This window comes from Perissodus microlepis, chromosome 8 (assembly GCF_051167445.1).
Source record: "Perissodus microlepis isolate ML-2025 ecotype Zambia chromosome 8, ASM5116744v1, whole genome shotgun sequence".
In the NCBI taxonomy this organism is placed as follows: Eukaryota; Metazoa; Chordata; class Actinopteri; order Cichliformes; family Cichlidae; genus Perissodus; species Perissodus microlepis.
This window is the reverse complement of record NC_140468.1, coordinates 27,969,134-27,985,101: the sequence shown is the minus strand read 5'-3', so window position 1 is coordinate 27,985,101 and position 15,968 is coordinate 27,969,134. Positions and strand designations below refer to the sequence as shown.

The window sequence follows — 15,968 nt, the reverse complement described above, 5'->3', positions numbered from 1 at the left end:
CAGATCAAAACACTGACAGAATCCATGGATGGCAGGCTTTTGAGTGTCCTTGCAAAGAAAGGTGGCTATATTGGTCGCTGATTTGTTTTTGTTTTGTTTTTGAATGTCAGAAATGTATATTTGTGAATGTGGAGATGTTATATTGGTTTCACTGGTGAAAATAAATAATTGAAATGGGTATATATTTGTTTTTTGTTAAGTTGCCTAATAATTATGCACAGTAATAGTCACCTGCACACACAGATATCCCCCTAAAATAGCTCAAACTAAAAACAAACTAAGAACTACTTCCAAAAACATTCAGCTTTGATATTAATGAGTTTTTTGGGTTCATTGAGAACATGGTTGTTGTTCAATAATAAAATTATTCCTCAAAAATACAACTTGCCTAATAATTCTGCACTCCCTGTATGAGCATCATAGAAATGGCAAAAACAATCAATATTTTTTCTAATGGGTAGACAAAAGCCTTGGTAATAACACCACTACATCTCCACACTGATCATTCCTGTAACTGCATGTGTGCGCGCACCCCTGCATGTACTGTGTTTTCTAGGTGCAGCGCTGGCACCAGGGGAATGAACACTTTGGCCGAGCCTGGCAGATAGGAGATGTGGTGGGCTGCATGGTGGATCTGAATGAGCACACCATGATGTTCACACTCAATGGAGAAGTGCTGCTGGATGATTCTGGATCAGAGCTGGCCTTCAAGGACTTTGAAGTCGGTGAAGGTCAGTACTCTGTCCTGGACAGCACATGCATTTGTAAAAACAGGAGACACTGCTCATTTTTAAGACCAAAGAGTAAATCTTACTAAACATACCAACTAGGGAAAGCAGGTGGCCCAAGTGTTCTTCTGGGTAAATAACTGATGAAAGAACATATTTACTCAATTATTAGTCTGTCAATTTTGTTAGCCTGTTTCTTACATTTAATTAAATTTGTTTCTCCTATGTTTCAAAGTTTGTAACTATGATTTTTTTTAACAGCTGACTATTTCTGTAGGAAACTCTTAAAAATGTCAGTCGTTACTTAGAAAACGTTTAACACAGAGGTTGGAACCAGCAAATTTTGGCATTTGAAAAAAAAACTAAATGACTGACCATACTGTTGCCAGTTAATTTTTAAACCAATGATGATAGATATAAATATATTTAGTCAGTAGTAAATAAATTGAAAAGCAAAGCTTTTATTACAAAGGTGCAACATCTGGATACACTGTATGAAATATAGGATATCTTTCAATAAGAAGCTGTTTATTTTAGAGTGTAAGATACCAACTCTTCACAGCAATTTTAAGACAGTATAGAGATATCAAATGTCTATCCAAGAAGAATATGTTTATGTGGTGGAGGAATATAAGGATCCAGGTGTCCACATATACAACAAGCTGAAGTGGAAGACCAATACAGAGGCTGTACAAAATTAGGGAATGAGCAGGAAATGGGCATTTCCTAAGGAAGCACAGAGTCTGTCATTTTTTTAAGCCGAAGCCAAATTATTATTTGGCTGTCTATGCAATTGTCACTGTGTCCAGTGTTTTAAACAGATCAATGAAGTGCACAGTGCATCTCCTTCTACAACACAGTCATCATTTACTATCTTACAAGCTGATGCCGAGGTGCTTAACCAGCATATCCTTTGAACTGCAGTTTAGTTTAAGACTGATGGCAAAAAACACTTTGAACGCTTCAGGTTTCTTCTTGGAAGTCAGAGTAACTCCACTTTTAGAAACAGGATATTTATACCTCTGTTTTATTAATAGTCCTAAAGCTCAGTAATGTTATCTGGACAGCAGCCGATAAATCTACCAGATTCATTTCTTAGCATTGTCTTCTTTGATTTAAGGTTCCCAAAGGTAAATATGTCAGAATAGTTTTGATGATAACTCACTTCCCAACGTCTCTTCTCTTCTTCTTTCTCTTTTCTGTCCTCCGGTCCTGTCCATTCTGATTGTAATAACTTAAAATGTAAAAAATATAATAAAGATCAAATAACCTATGACAATGAAGTGGACCAGCAAAAGCCGTAATGGTCTACTTGGGAAAATAAATCTGTTGGGCGTATTTCTTGGCCAGAGAGGCAAAAACAAAACAAAAAACAAAACATAATTTTGATGATTAAGGAGCACTGACTATGATAGCATTTAGATGTGAAAGAAGCAGATTATCTAGTGCGCAGATTTTAAGATACATAATTAATATATGTTTTATAGGATTTGACTGTTTTTGTCTGTCACAGGTTTTATACCAGTTTGCAGTCTGGGTGTGTGTCAGGCTGGGAGAATGAACTTTGGTAAAGATGTCAGCACTTTAAAGTACTTCACCATTTGTGGCCTACAAGAAGGCTATGAGCCTTTTGCTGTTAACATGAACCGGGATGTCACCATGTGGCTTAGCAAGAGGCTCCCTCAGTTTGTACCAGTACCCCTCCACCACCAACACATCGAGGTGAGGACAGGACCGTGGATACATTTCAACACATTCTCAATATTTAACAAACGTGTTGAATAAATAACCAAAAAATAAGCTGAGCTGAATAAAACATACAGACAGTATGTTTGTGTGTTTCTTTTTCAGGTGACGAGGATAGACGAGACAATAGAGTCGTGTCCATGCCTGAAGGTCACTCAGAAGTCCTTCGGCTCACAGAACAGCTACACTGACATTACCTTCTACAGACTTAGCATGCCCATAGAATGTGCCGAAACCAGGTGCCCACCAAACGGCAGCTTCTTCTCACCAAAGAGGGTAACAGATGCTATTTGTAAAACTCACATAAATGCAATCAAAAATGCATAAATGCAAATGCAAGAGCAGGAGTTCTCTGGGCAAAAATGCCTTGTTAGAGGTCTGAAGAGAATGATCATCAGCGCTGAGCTGCAGCAGTAACTCAAATCGCCTCTTGTTACAAACAATGTGTGCAGAAGTGTGGGGCTTGGTGTGTTTATTTCCAGTTGTAGCTTTTCTGAAAGAATTTTCTTCACTTTCTCCTCTGTTCAAGTCTCCCCCACTGACTCCACAATACGCTCAGTTACTAGGTTGTTACGCCATCTTGTTAGTGACAGCCAACAGAATGTCACACACGTTGAATGTTAGACTGCAACGAGTTGTTGAGTTCAATTTTTCAGTTTCAGATTTTATGTGATCCACATCTTTATGTGTAAACTGAAGGCCTGTCCATAATGACTCTGACAAAGCTTTTAAAGTTTTCCTGTTGCTGTTGTAGCAACACCAAGTAATAAGAGTCCCATATTCATCGTCTGATTCTGTCTCTGCTCTGGATTTAGGTGGCATTTTACAACACTGTTAACTTGATATCTGACACCTGGCTTCTCTCACAGTTTTCTAGCTTGTGACGTTATAATAATTTATAATTAATAATGTTATAGTAGTCGTAGTGATTCTGTTAAAGCTGCTGTGAAACAAGGAGACTGATATCTAACTACATTAGTCGAACAAAATCATGTTCAACTCCTTCACAACATTTTTTAACAATTTTCTTCGTTTTTTTTACAAAGTCTCATGAATCCACTGAACAAACCGTGACATGTACTAAAAGGTCTGGGTGATATTATATAGAGTGACCTAAAACAGAGTTTAACAGATTTATGTCAGGACTTCTTTGATTACTTCCTGTTGCAGTGGTGTTGTGCATTCAGTTGTGTGTTTCTGCAGGAGTTGGAGGACTTTGAAAATGTGTCAGACTTTGAGGTCCTGATGAAGTCATCTCACAGTCATAATGGTCCCAATGGACCCGACAGAGATGAATTCAACAACCACAAAGATTATAACCAGGAGAAGCCCTCCAAGCTCAAACAGCGGTAATCCCTCCATCCTCTCAACAAACCCTTGACTCATTAACATCACATTAATGAGGCTTCAGATTGTTAAATGTTCCTCTTGTGATATTTATCCAAGGTTTTGAACTCTAGCAATCTCTTTCCCCTCTTTCATGGTGTTTATTTCTTAATCCAATCTACCAGGTTGACGCTGAAGAGAAACAAGCCAGACAACAGCTGTCCCTCATCTGCTCGTGTATCGGAGGAGGTGATGGCTGATGACAGAGTTAGCTCTGATTTCCTCATGCAAGCCTCCACTGTAAGACAACTGTCATGATGAGTAGCTCATAAATCCAGTGAGCAAGTGTGGCTTGATTTATAGGAGATGAATGTTTTTTGCTGAACCTGGTTTAAAATGCTCAGTGTGCTTTAACTCCTGCATTGGTTTACATGTGATTGCACCTCTTGCTCTTTCTGCAGTACTACTATTCAGTGCGGATCTTCCCAGGTCAGGAGCCCAGCAGTGTTTGGGTAGGCTGGGTGACTTCTGACTTCCATCAGTACGACCCGTGCTTTGAGCTGCACAAGGTCCGGACTGTCACGGTTACCCTGGGAGATGAAAAGGGCAAAGTTCATGAGAGGTTAGTCAAGTCTCTTGTGGAAGTGTATGGATAGGTTTCTGGGCTGAGTGGCATGTTGCAACAGAGCTGCAGGATTTTGCGTGAGTGTAAGAATGTTTCACCTGTTTATCAGCTTGTTTATGTTTTACCATAGACTTTATGTAAGGTTGGCTGTAGCTACACTAGATGTCATGATAAAGGGTGGATCTGACAGCAAATGGTGGGCTCATGAATGACTTGTCATTAGCCAGTGGGTGTCCTGTGTCCTTCATTTTCTCAGTCACAGCCACACCATAGATGACTGTTAAAACATGTTATGAATTGGGAAACCACCCATACAGTAGGATATAAGCAATGCTATGAAAAAGCTTTTTAAATGGACATTTTAACATGGGAGTCTGTGGGGATTGATTTGATTTTGGAGCCAGCCTCAAGTGGCCTTTAGAGGAACTGCAGCTTCTGGAACTTTGGCTTTGATGTCATATTTCTGCCCTGCCCGTTGCCTCTTGTTTGTGATATTGTGCATCACCAAGCTGAAGTAGAAATTAGAAGTTGACAACAGGTGAGATAGACTATGGTATTCAAACCATGATTCAGGTTTAATTCATAAAAAAAACTTTGCAAAAACCTTTTAGGATTTGCAGCCTATTGGAGTCTAGAGGCTTACCCAGCTGTCATAGGGTGAGAGACAGGATACACTGCTGGTAGGTTACCAGTCTTTTGCAGAAAGCTTAAATTTAATGATTGATATTTGGATGTGAAATCCTTTGGAGTCAATAACTGTTTTTTTATCTTCAGTAACCGAATAGCATCTGTTTATTTAATATGAGGTTACTGACTTGGAATTTGAAGAATAACTCATTTTTTAAAATTTGAATATACTTTGTGTCATTATCTATTTGCACTGTTAAGAGCCATCCAATTAGTTTTGTACCATCAGGCTGAACCTGAGCAGAGCGGGTAGCCCTGCATACTTCAGAATTCACTTTGCTATCAGCAGTCACATCATCACTGGTGATGATGTAGCATGCTCTGGACCATGAACTGTTCCTTTACTTTAGTTTTTTCTTCCCATAATTCTGGCACAACCTCATCTTGATTTGTCTGTATTTCCATCCATGAGGATGTCTCCTGGTTGTAGAAAAGTCTATAGTTCTAACACTCACTCAAGTCAAGAACGAGTTGGTTTGATGTGGTGAAGTTGTTTAACCAGGGAAATAATTCTGTTATTATGCCCTTTAGTTGCTTTCTTTGGTTGTTCAGGATTTTGGTGTTGATGAGATGGCCAGTGTATTTCTTTGTTTTAACAATGTAACAGATTGTTAATTTGGCTACTCCTAAGGCTTGATGTATCAAAGTACCGAATTCTTTACTTAAGTACAGATACTTAACACTACTTGCTCAGGTAAAAGTTCCAGTGCAGTTCTGGTAAAACTGGAGAAACCAAGCAGACACTCCATAAACATAGAAGAGCCACCTTGACAGAACAAGGTCCAGCTTAGGGCTGTTCGATATAACCATATATATCTGATGACGATATAAAACCATCTATCGTTTCATTTTACGCTATCGTTTGTTTCGTGGTGTCGCAAAATAAACTGTTTACGGCAATATTTTTTCATGGTTTTGATGGTCACTGTAGTGGCTATATTCATTTCTTAAAGTTCTCTCTTTCTCTTATATTTAATATAACCACACTGCTGACGGACAAGCGCCTGTTTTTATGCGTTGTCGTTAGCAACAACGACGGTAAAACCATCGCGTGTCCGCTTGTTTGAAACCTTTCACAATAAAGCTCAAGATCCTGTTGAGACTTTTCAAAATAAACTGAATCACGTGAAAGAGTATGCAGAGTATTTATGGATAAGAAGCAAAAAAGAGTCGTCAGGTGCTAAAAAATAAACCTTAGACTCAAACGTTAGAACAGGCTTTTCCCCGCAGCACGCCGTGTAATAAATACTCACAAAGAAAACGGCGGCCGTTACAACTTATGTCTAAAAATGTATCGTTTCATACATCGGTTAAAACACTCGACTCCAGCTACACGACGCCCAGCTGGAAACACTTCACGCAAGTCGAGCTGCCCGAGATTCACAGAATTTGCAGAAAATGTTAAATTTTTGTGATTTATAACGTTATCAGGACGATAGATGTCTTATATCGGGATATGAGATTTTGGTCATATTGCACAGCCCTAGTCCAGCTCTACATTTGCACCTAAAGATCAAAGGTCACTCTTTCGAGGATGCCAGTGTTCACAGTTTGGACTGAGAAGACAGATGATTTGAAAGACGTGATATATGTCCACTGTAAATAGACATCATGAACAGAGGTGGTGGCTTAGAACACGAATTGTCAGCCACCTACAATGCAGATTCCTTCCCTGAACACCACTCACATTTTGTGTTAGGTGGCCTAATAGGTCAAATCGTAGGGTGAGGCACGGTCTCACAGTGGTAGACCCACTCCCTTTTTCAACCCTGGCTAATGTGATGAAGCACATGATTAACGACCCTCTTAAGGGACAACCCTCATTAAGGGTTAAAGACCTCAGACTCTCCACCATTTGGTTTAAGAACTTGAAGAAGCCTCTTGGATGAGAGTTTAAACATCTTCATGAATTCCAGTCACTTTCTCTCCAAGCTCCTTAGATTACCTTGCACTCTTTAGTGTCGTTGGGAAAAACACCAGCACACGATATGACCAACTGCATGCACACAGTTTTTGCAATGATGTTTGTAGATTGGAAACGTTCTAGAAACCCTGCATTTGAAAAAAAAAATCCATTGCTCCCTTCATGCTCACTCTTCCTTAGGGCTTACTAGATGCTGAATTACTGCGACTAAAACTTATGGACATCTGCACCAAAAACGCAGTTCCAGATGGCTCTGGCTCAATTATAACCACAGAGCTATAAATAATGCACAAATTATATGTTTTTGCTTCTTTCATCTCTTTGTATGGGATCAGCCCTGGTGATGGATACATCAGTGTGTTACTGTTCCCTCCATTTAGGCTGAAATTGGTCTGACGTTTGAAGGCGGCAGTGCAGGGAACTAAAAACTCCCTTCAAATGTCTTCAATGTAAAGCAATACACCTTTTCTTTTTTATAAATTTAAGGAAAAGAATATACAGATATTTGTGTGAAAATGTAGGGTTTACAGTAAAAAGTTGTCAGAAAATAAATGGTCAAGTAAAGTAGAGATACCTGAAAATTCTTCTTAAGCAGAATAACAAAGTATTTGAACTTCAGCACTTCCCACCCCTCAACTCTATGATGACCTTTCTCACTTGTACTGCCATCTCTTTGGAGCTTATATTCAAAATTAAAGTCAGCAATTAATCTGTGCTACAATACACCGGGGAAGCCTGGATTTTAAGCCTTTTGGGACTGTTATGTTGGACACTGAATTATTATTGACATTCATAACCACATCTACACCATCATAACATCTTGTTTAGAGCAGCACAACATTTTCCATTAATGTACCGGGCAAATTGAAATACTCACTTTTCTTTATTGCAGCCACCACACACTCCTGTAAAGGCTTACAGACACAAACTGATTCATTCACTAAAATACTTAAACATCGAGAAATGCACAGATCCAGATAAACACATAAACACATGCAAACTACCTCATCCAGAAGATACAGGATGCAGTTAAAGAACGGGGCAGGATGCTAACCCCATGTTGCTCTCGAACGCATTCTTCAGAATATGAGTGTGTGTGTGTGTGTCTTAGCTAGAATGCAGTAGAAACGTGGTACATAGGAACCAGTCCATTTACCATTTAGTCTGAAAAACAAAGGAACTGGCCAATTCAATTTTTCAAATAATTTGAAAATAGAGACTACGTATAAAAATAATTAAAGTTCTTAAGACGTTCGTGCAAAAATTCTATAAAACCCCTCGAATTAAAGCTGAATGTCTGCACTTCAGTCACATATTGGTTGTTTGACTTAAAATCCACTGTTGTGATGTACAGAGGCACAACAGAAAATTATGGACCTAACTCTACATTACTTTCCACTTGTGTCCTGCAGCATAAAACGCAGCAACTGTTACATGGTGTGGGGTGGAGAAAGCAGCAGCCCCAGTCAGGGGAGGAACAACGGCTTAGAGATTGGCTGTCTGGTTGACACTACAAACGGTCTGCTGACATTCACAGCCAATGGCAAAGAACTCAGCACATACTACCAGGTAAATATGTATGGTTTGATTCCAGGTTTTCATTTTTGTACATCATTTTATTTTTTTTATTCTGCAAGGAAATAGGTGCTTTTTTGTTTTTTGAACCAGTTCTGATAAAACCATGTCTCCATCTACAAACACACTATGTTGTCCTCCACCTTTCCTTGCCTACTAATGAACCAGGCATCCACTGACTCATCAAAAAAATACATATATGGATCTCTAACTTAATGGACATTTAACCAGTTTCTGTAATGTTGCCTCTGTACACCACCACAGTGTATTCTAAAACAGTGAAGATGTGACTGAAGTGTAGCATTAATCGTTGGAGTTGATTTCAAGCACTCTAAATGTGATGTACAAAGAAATATGATGGAAGGAAGGAAGCAATAATTAATGTGCACAACCAACTTAACCTGTCAAGAATTATATAAACTTTGCATGCAAATCATCAGAGTCTTAAAAAGAAGGAATGCACTTCTCAGCACAGCAACATCACAAGAGTCAAGAAATTGTAAAATTATTTCCTTGGCTAAGACAAAACCTACACAGCATCAATCAGTCATTAAAGTCCTGAAGGGCGTAGGCGTATCATTGTGAAAGTCTACAATCAATACCTTTGTGAATGTAAATTCAGACAGTCCACAGTGAAAGCAGCAGTCCACAAACTGCTGATTTCAGTTGACAGGATTTCCAGGTTAGCCTTTGCTGGAAGTTGAAGGTGGGTGTAGTAACATTCCTGCAAAGCATCATGTGGGATTTCTTGGATTCTAGACTTAAGACAGTCACTGACAAAAGATTTTAATCCAAGTATTAAAATCAATCCTGATATTTCATATCCAATTACTTTTGAGCCCCTGATAATGGGGCACTATAAAAATGGCTGTAATTCACTACTCAGGGAATTTGAAACCCACTGAATTAAAGCTAAAATTTTACACTTTGATCACATCTTAATTGTTTGTTTTAAAATCCAGTGTGGTGGTGTACTGAGGCAAAGTTAAAAAAAAAAAACTCACTGAATTCAAATGAAGGTCTAAAAGAAAACTGAATGGAATGTAGCTAAGAAATAATCTTAGATTTAAATTAAAACTTAAATCAACAGTTTGGTAGAAATTGATATCACACTTCCAACAAAATGCAGGTAGCAGTACTGTAGTACTGCTAGCAACTACAGTTGTGGTCACAAGTTGACAGAGACTCATTGTGGGAAATACTGTGATGGTAATTTTAGGCTTGTGTTGATTTCTTTGAATTGTGGAATGACTGAATAGATTGAAGTTCGAATTTATTTTGGATTTTTACTGAAAAGATATAAGATCCACTAATATTTGGTTGAATGTCAATTAGCAAGTTACACCTCAACCATACATATTCGTTAGCTACCAGTACGCTTCTGCCATAATTCTGGATGTTCTGGATATTTGTAACACCCAGTTGTGCCCAAATTTCAACCATCTCGCTTTTCATTTGAGGTCCAGAATTTGGGGACCATCCTCTAGCTCAGGGGTCTCCAACTAAAATAGCAAGAGGTCCACTACCTCCGTCATCCAATCAATCTGGGGTCCGAACCTTTTAAATGAACCGACAAAAATATTTTCTTTAATTTTTCTTTAATATTTAATTAACAATATAGATTTGTAACTACTGATCAATAATTCGTACGCTTATTAAATCATCTGCTGAACAGAAAAATGCAATCCAGTTAAAGAACGAATGTTAAACAAAAAACTGTTTAACAATGAAATTATGCAATAATCTACACAACATCTATTGCTCATAAACCAACAAGTGCTTTAAACGGCGCAGAAAATATGTTTGACAAACCCAACACAACGTAACTTAGAACATATTCCAGAACAGTGCTGGCTCTCACTTCAGTAGGAGGAACTTGCAGGGACATTTGCAGCTATCATTTTAAACTTTGGTTGAAATGGGCTCAGTTCAATTCTTAAGCATGCACGCAAATGCTCATTAGTCAGTTGTGAGCGAAGCCTGTCCATTTATCTTTTAATGTCCGATTTTCGTGGACTTTATGCATTTTTGACAAAGCCATTCTTTTTTTACTCACTCTGCACCACCAAGTCACCATTGTACTGTCAGCAAGCACTATCTCCCAGGGTTGGAATTTAGCAACCTGTGTTGAGGACCTGCAGTTTCTTCTTCTTTGTTGTTTTTTTGGTGGTTGGTGGTGCAATACCGCCACCAGCTGGCTTGGAGTGTGGACCAGAATTTTGCTAAACCACATAGCTGCCTTTCACACCTGTTCAAAAGTCAGCCACGCAGCCGGCAGGAGTAAATTACCTAACTACATAGTAAATGATTAAATGCTTTGCGGTCCAGGCAAAACTCCCTCGGGGTCTGGATTTGGACTTGAGTCCTGGGGTTGGGGACCCCGGCTCTAGCTTAATTATTCCATCCACTTTGTTCATTGTAGCAATGCCACAGTCAGCAGAACTACCTTAAAGCATGATGCTATCACAATCAGATTTGACAGCTAGTACAGTTTTCTTTGGTTTAAAAGCCCCACTCCACTTCATCTTACTCCTCCTAGCATACTGCTTGTGGTCAAATAGCTCAATCTTTGTCTTGTCTGACCACAAAACCTTTATCCAGAAGGTATATTTATATATGTATATATATATATATATATATATATATATATATATATACGAACATGTGCATCCAATCCTTTTGTTTTTTGAAGTCATTAAACATGTATGCTGTATAGTCATTTTACAACGAAAGAAGAACATTTTAAAAACTTGAGGTTACTCTATACTGTAACCACTATTCTCTGATAAATCTCACTGTGGGGAAACTTAAATGGTGGCTGTGAAACTGCTGCCAGGACCAGGACCTCGTACATAGGGAGGTTCAGACACGGGCGTTCGTGGCCCTTTCATAAAATGGCAGACTAGCGGGTGATGCAGGGTGAAATGGCTGCTAGATATACGTTAATTGTTGGAAAGACATTTCCTTTATGTAACAGCTCCTGGGGAAAAAAAGAGAACAGCTGTTACAGAGCACTGAAAGGAGAGAGTGTGACATTTTCACTTCACTCCTCAAATAACCTCCACTTATTCTCATATCGTGATCTTGTGGAGGGGGCTCTAGCTCTGCTGGCTATGACCCTTTGAGGGAGTCCTGTACTAAACTTTCACAGGCCAAGCCCACAGGACGAGGCGCTCTGGGTGAGAGTAAAAGGAAAGGAATTTCCTGTGAGGCGGGCAAATGTGAATGTCAAAATATGGTATTTTAAGGGTCTGTTGATGTAAAGCAATTTTCTGGGCACACTAGAGTGGGATTTGTCAGCATCCTGAATTTGTACGACCTGAGATGCGGCTTTAGTGCCCTTAAGTCCAATCGGACGCAGTCCTCCACCCTTCTTGGGAACAAGAAAATTCTTTGAGTAAAAGCTGCATTGGCTCTGCTCCTGAGATATTTTTCATAACTATAGTTCTCTCGTAAATATTTATTTTTCAAAATTCTGGATGATTCGCCTTTTACAAGAGAGAAAATCACTCTGGAAAATCTGGGAAGGGTGGTTGCAAATTGCAAGCAGTACCCTTGCTCTAATGTCCTCACAACCCACTCTGGTGTAGGGAGAGCTTGCCACCCTTCTGTTCTTGCTGAGAGAGGGCTCAAAGCCAGGCAGCCCACAGTGGAGGGCGCTTTGGCTTCCTCTTGTGGCAGAAACAGGTTCTGCAACCCTGGCCTGTTTTTGCCCAGCATTCATGGGGCTGGGTACCACAAGGAAATGGACCCCAGTGGTGTTTGTGTGTGAGGGCAATATGTTTTTCAACATGTTTTCTGTGTTTTTCACAAACTTTTCCTGTGCCCTCAGCAACATGCCTGGATGCACTTGATGAGTTTTTAATAAACTGTGTGTGCTAGTGAGACTGTGACACCCTTGACTCAGCTGAAAAGCATCTTGTCGTCTCTTTATCGGAATGTGCACTGCGTGATCTAAAATCAGGTCCCAGGCAGAACACACTTCTTCAAATGGGCTCTGGAACTGGGTCCTGAAGAGAACACAGAGCATGTGCTGGTCCAGCTCATCCATGGGGGATGTTAGGTGGTCAGCTTCTTCTTGTGGTCTGAACAGCAGGCAGGATGTGCTTCCTAGGCCAGTGGGTTCTGCAATTCCAGAGGAACTCGGCAGCGAGGGATTTTTAAATGTCTGCATGGCAGCTGGATGACCCCCAGGAAAGGAAGCCCAAGAGTCACCTCTGCTGCTGGAGTAATGACATAGAGGCTTCTGCGGACAATCCCGCGAGAGCATTCCCCATAGTGAGAGACCAAAGCAAATGTTTGAAAGAGACCATGACATTCAGTCCTATGATGAATGTATGCAAACTTCTGACCACAACTGTAGGTACAAATCTACTTTGTGTGTCTCAGGCATGTCTCATACTGCACACTCAGTATTACCAGCACAACAACACTAAATCTGCCACTCTGACTGCACACTGTGTCTCAAAATTTCAGAGTGCGGCAGTTATGGACTTTGACAGTCCAAAGATTATATTTGACAGATCACCTCAGCATTTATAGGTAATTTTAGAAACTTTTCCCATGCACAGGTGGAACCCAGTACTAAACTGTTCCCTGCAGTCTTTGCAAAGGCCACAAGTCCTAATGTCTTCCAGTTTGAACTGGGTCGTATTAAGGTGAGCACACACACACACACACACACACACACACACACACACACACACACACACACACACACACACACACACACACAAATCAAAAACAAAAAGGGAAGAACTGAGAGAATGACTCTTGGTAAAATAATTATTAAAAGAGACTGGTCACTGAAAACAACTTCATTTAAATGAAGTTAAACAAGTCCATTATGGTCAGCAGCTTCTTAGTAGTATTGTTTATATATGTATATATATATATATATATATATATATATATATATATATGTATATATATATATATATATATATATATATATATATATATATATATATATATATATATATATATATATATATATATATATATATATATATATATATATATATATACACACATAGAGAGAGAGAGAGAGAGAGATGTATATAGATAGATATATATAGATATGTATGTATTTGGTCATTATCCAACTCTTTTTCTGTGTCCTGTCAGAATGTGATGCCTCTATCAGCTGGTCTGTTTAAGAGTGAGAAGAAGAACCCAGTTTCCCAATGTCCTCCACGGCTGCACGTACAGTTTCTTACTCCTGTTTTATGGAGTCGTGTTTCCAACCACTTCCTTAAGGTAACGGTGTCTTACTATAGCTCTGCATTACTATTACAGGCCCGGGACACAAACCTGCCACCTGCAAACTCATGCAGAGTGTGTACACTATCTGCCCTTCATAAGCATCTCATATAATAAAGCACTACTTTTAAATTAAATCTCATGCCACTGGCATGACTGTTTATTTCCCCTTAAATGGTGCCACATTTGTAAGGAAAACACATGTGTGGTTTGCGCTGCAGAGTTTAGTATGTGGATTTTACCCATGAAAAACTTGTCAAATCTTCTCTGGTAGAAAGAGCTTAATAGTCTAAGACAGCTTTTCAAGTATTGGCCCATTTTATAGTCCATTTCTATGTCATCTGTCATAGAGACTCAAATGGCATTAAATACAATATCATGTGAAAAAAAAACATTTGCCCTGTTGCTGATTTCTTATTTATTTTCTTTCTTTTTTTAAAAACATATTTAACATATGGTTAAGCTCAAACACATTTTAATATTAGACAAACATAACCCAGGTAAATCCAAAATATTTGCAGTAATAACTGGTTGTGCCATCCTTGGCCATAAATCTGTCAAAGCACTATGAAGGAATTTTAGCAAAGTGTTCATTTGTATATATTTTTTTTTCATTTAGACTTGGAATTGATGGTGTGCTTGGGATCATTGTCCTGCTGACGACATACAGATCTATTTCGAATTAACTGATGATCCCGTTATGTCTTTGCACGGCTTTCACGAGTGCATGCACGAGGTCAAAAATTGGCTCGCAGGTAATTCTCTTATTCTAAATGACAGGAAAACTGAAATTATCGTGTTTGACAATAGTATCCCCCGTGGCCAACTCCGTGATGGCCAACACCCCGATCCAGCAGCTGAATCATCTTTAGGAGACAGTCCTGGCACTTATTGGATTTTTTGGGTGCCCTGAAGCCTTCTTCAGAACAATTGAACCTCTTTCCTTGAAGTTCTTGATGATCTGATAATCCGATGATCCAGTTGATTTAGGTGCGATCTTAGTAGCAACAACATACTTGCCTGTGAAGGCCTTTACATGCAACACATTGATGGTTGCCTATGTTTCAAGCATCACCCTTCTTTTTAACACATCCAGTCTGCTATTCTAATTCATCACCAATATTTGTGTCACGACTGTATATACCAAAATATTCTAAAATCAAAAGTGAGGCCATTTTTCTGATAGCTAAAACTTGGCCGAACAACGTGTATGTCAGGAATGCAAAGGCAGGATGATGGAGATGGTGTTAAACTGAGGGAACCTCGTGTTCCCCTTCAGTGATGGAAAGGAGCGGAGGTTCATATCCCAGTGAAACCTCAAACAGTGACAGAACACTGGCTGAGGAGGTCATCAATTTATGGGCATATTCCACCCATGACAGCTGAGAGCTCCAGTGGGACTGTTAAGAAGAAACCACACAACATAGAGCTGCCTCCAGCTCCTGGTTGGCCCTCTCTGCCTGCCCGCTGGTCTGGGAAAGACTCACTTGGGCCGCCAGAACAGAGCAAAAACTCCTTTCAAACCCATGACGTGAACTGTGGACCCCGATCGGACACGTCTTGAGCTATGCCAAGGCAGAACAATGAACAGTCAACAGCTTTGCTGTCTCCAAGGTGGTGGGAAACTTGGGCAGAGCAATGAAATGTGCAGCTTTAGAAAAACAATCCACAATGGTCCGTATGGTGGCATTACCGGAGGATGGTGGTAGTCCACTTATGAAATCCAGGGCGATGTGCGACCAGGGTCTCCTGAGAATAGGCAGGGACCTGAGAAACCCAACTGGTGGAGAGTTGGAGGCCTTATAATGCGCACAGGTATAACGAGCAGAAACAAAATCCTGGACATCTTGAGCTAGAGACAGTCACCAGAACAAGCGTTACATGAGTGTTATTGTGCGGTTCTTACCCACAGTTAAACTTAGCAGAGTGGGCCCACTGAATCCCCTTGCTGCGCACTGCGGTGGGTATGTATAGTCAGTTAGGAGGGCCCGTTCCAGGGTCAGGTTTTTCCCACTCTGCGTTTCTCATTAGACCTTCAGTCTCCCATGTGAGGGCCCCTATGATGCAGGCTGCAGGCAGGATGGTCGGATTGAAC

General features: G+C 39.8%; 1 protein-coding gene across 8 annotated transcripts in view; it reads left to right on the top strand.

The window, feature by feature from the left end:
* The window catches only part of ryr2a (ryanodine receptor 2a (cardiac)), a 263,162-nt gene that overhangs the window by 115,194 nt on the left and 132,000 nt on the right, over positions 1-15,968 (top strand). For 7 of the 8 annotated variants that reach the window (XM_084938488.1, XM_084938482.1, XM_084938483.1 and 4 more), the window contains 9 exons: positions 557-731; positions 2,242-2,450; positions 2,580-2,750; positions 3,678-3,823; positions 3,986-4,100; positions 4,262-4,422; positions 8,449-8,605; positions 13,183-13,269; positions 13,739-13,870. In XM_084938488.1, the coding sequence (XP_084794614.1) occupies positions 557-731; positions 2,242-2,450; positions 2,580-2,750; positions 3,678-3,823; positions 3,986-4,100; positions 4,262-4,422; positions 8,449-8,605; positions 13,183-13,269; positions 13,739-13,870 (1,353 nt within the window). The remainder of the gene's footprint in view (positions 1-556; positions 732-2,241; positions 2,451-2,579; positions 2,751-3,677; positions 3,824-3,985; positions 4,101-4,261; positions 4,423-8,448; positions 8,606-13,182; positions 13,270-13,738; positions 13,871-15,968) is intronic. The other variant, XM_084938484.1, reaches the window with a different exon arrangement.